Genomic DNA, 2,149 nt, shown 5'->3' on the forward strand with positions numbered 1-2,149 from the left:
TACCTAAAGGTCGCATAGGAAATTTTACTTTTACATCATTTGATAAAAAGTGTTCACCGACCGTTACGGGTCTGCACAGATCAGTAAGTCGTGCTGACGGTCGGATTGTTATTTTGTTATAGCCAGTGGGAAAAACAACCAAAGCCGTATGAAAATGAAAGTATGTTGTTCAAACAATTGTGCGATATCGGGACAGTTTTAACAATTGTGTGTTTGTTCTAGGTAATTGTTTTGTGGATTTGCTGCGCAGCAGCAATAGCTATTGCCGAAGGATTCTATTCCACACCAGCAGACTCGTTCAACCCATACTATCCGAACTACTTTGGATATCCTTTGGAGTATTTTCCCCAAACGGATTGGTACTCTGAGTACATCGGCCTGGTTGATAACTTACACAATCCGGTAATTTGGGATAACTTTCAATCGACGCAACCCAGCCGGTATATGAATTTTATTGCTCCAAACTCACTGATCAGCTACATACCGGTGCGGCCAGGATCGCATATGACACCGAACGTCTTCGTGAAAGGTCGAGGTTACAGTACGAATCGATATGTGGCTCCAAGCATGATGCGAAAGTACCTGGCGATGAACCCACGGTGATAGTCCAAAATCGGGAATTTTTCACTAGTGAAGAGTTAAAGTTCAAATTTGTATGTAGAAGAATAAAGTCCTTTTATTCATAGATCCATTCGCGTCGATAGTTTTTCAAAAGAAATAGCATCAATAGAGTGTATCGGAAAGTGATTGTTCAACAGTTCTAGGCAGTTCCAGGAGCGGCAGCAAGATTTAACTGCTGCTGATTGATGGCATGACCGGGTAGCGGCGCGACATGGACCGCTCCACGATTGGCAGTGACAGATGTGGCTGCAGGGGCAGGAACGGCGGGAGCATCAATGGCAAGTACCGGAGCAGGAGCGGGTGCTTCTGCGGGCCATCCCCAAGGCCAAGCCGCTGGCCATGGTGCGGCAGCCCAAGGTGACGCCGCCCAAGGTGACGCCGCCCAAGGCCACACTGGATTCGCTTCAGCGGCCAGCGCTAACGCAAGCACTACGAACAAAGCGGCGGCGACCTGCGGGTAAAATCCAACGTTAGTCAACTGTTAACCTTCGCGAATCTTTATCTCAATTTGTTTTATCTAACGCACTCACTTTCATTTTGGTTTTTCTAGTTACAACTAAAGACCTTTGGCTTCCTTGCAATAGAACACACCAACTAACTGTGACATTGATTGTCACCCCGGTGCAAGCTTTTATAGCGAACTCCAGGAACTGGGTCGACTCAGAACCAGAACCTGACCCATTTCTTTTCCTGTAGTCCAAGTTTTGCGTAGCCGCGGCAGCACCCGCCCTCCAATCCTACACAGACACACACTTCCTGTTATACCCAACTGGTGGCAACTTATGACTAAGTCCGCAGTGAAAACAATATCTCTAATACGCAACCACTCCGGTGTGCATTGATAATAAACTGCATTAATCGATCGGCAATTATAATTTTTTGCATGAAGTTGCTCGCGAATCAAACACCCGGTCATGCGAACCATTCATACATAGTTGTCCGGCACCGGCCATAGAGATAAGGTAATAACCAACAACAGATTATTTGCTTCTGTCGCATTAAAAACATCGGAATGCGTTCACAATCCGATCCTCCGATCGATTGCCAATCGAAGCTAGGAGCTAATCAAAAGCGATCGAATAATTCCTTTCGGACGACTCCACAAATCAAGATTATCCCAACGGCGCACCAATAGAAATATTTTTCTTGAAGGATTCGTTTGTTTATCCCGATCCCAGCACGAACACAAATATTGTGCAATTGACGATTCTAACCGCAAAATGCAAATTGGGTGGAACATTCTCGTTCAAGTTTTCCCATTATTATCGCGATAAGCCAAAGTCGCGGATTAATACAATGTCGTACAATACAGTGCTTGCTGCGGGGGCGGATAAACACGCAGAACCCGTTGTTGTTGTTGTTGGGGTTTTGCACGTTTTTGCCAGTAACAGCGTGACAAGCGCTGACAGAACTGGCACAGACATGTCCGGGTGGATTAAAAGAAAATGGGCTTGTCTCCGGTTTGGTTGGTCGTGAGTCAGATTTGTGTCTAACCCGGCGCATTATTATAGGTCAGCGCGCGTAGTGG

At 46.1% G+C, this 2,149-nt stretch overlaps 1 protein-coding gene across 1 annotated transcript; it reads right to left on the minus strand.

Annotated features, from left to right (window-relative positions):
• Nucleotides 1–664: 664 nt before the first annotated feature.
• LOC128743644 (adult cuticle protein 1-like) lies at nt 665–1,203 on the minus strand. The gene is made up of 2 exons (XM_053840262.1): nt 1,152–1,203; nt 665–1,072 (listed from the first exon to the last, which is right to left on the minus strand). Exons 1-2 carry the CDS (start codon nt 1,155–1,157, stop codon nt 761–763), a joined length of 318 nt encoding a protein of 105 aa, XP_053696237.1. The 5' UTR covers nt 1,158–1,203; the 3' UTR covers nt 665–760.
• Between the last annotated feature and the right edge of the window lie 946 nt (nt 1,204–2,149).

Source organism: Sabethes cyaneus, chromosome 3 (genome assembly GCF_943734655.1).
Source record: "Sabethes cyaneus chromosome 3, idSabCyanKW18_F2, whole genome shotgun sequence".
NCBI classification, from domain to species: domain Eukaryota; kingdom Metazoa; phylum Arthropoda; class Insecta; order Diptera; family Culicidae; genus Sabethes; species Sabethes cyaneus.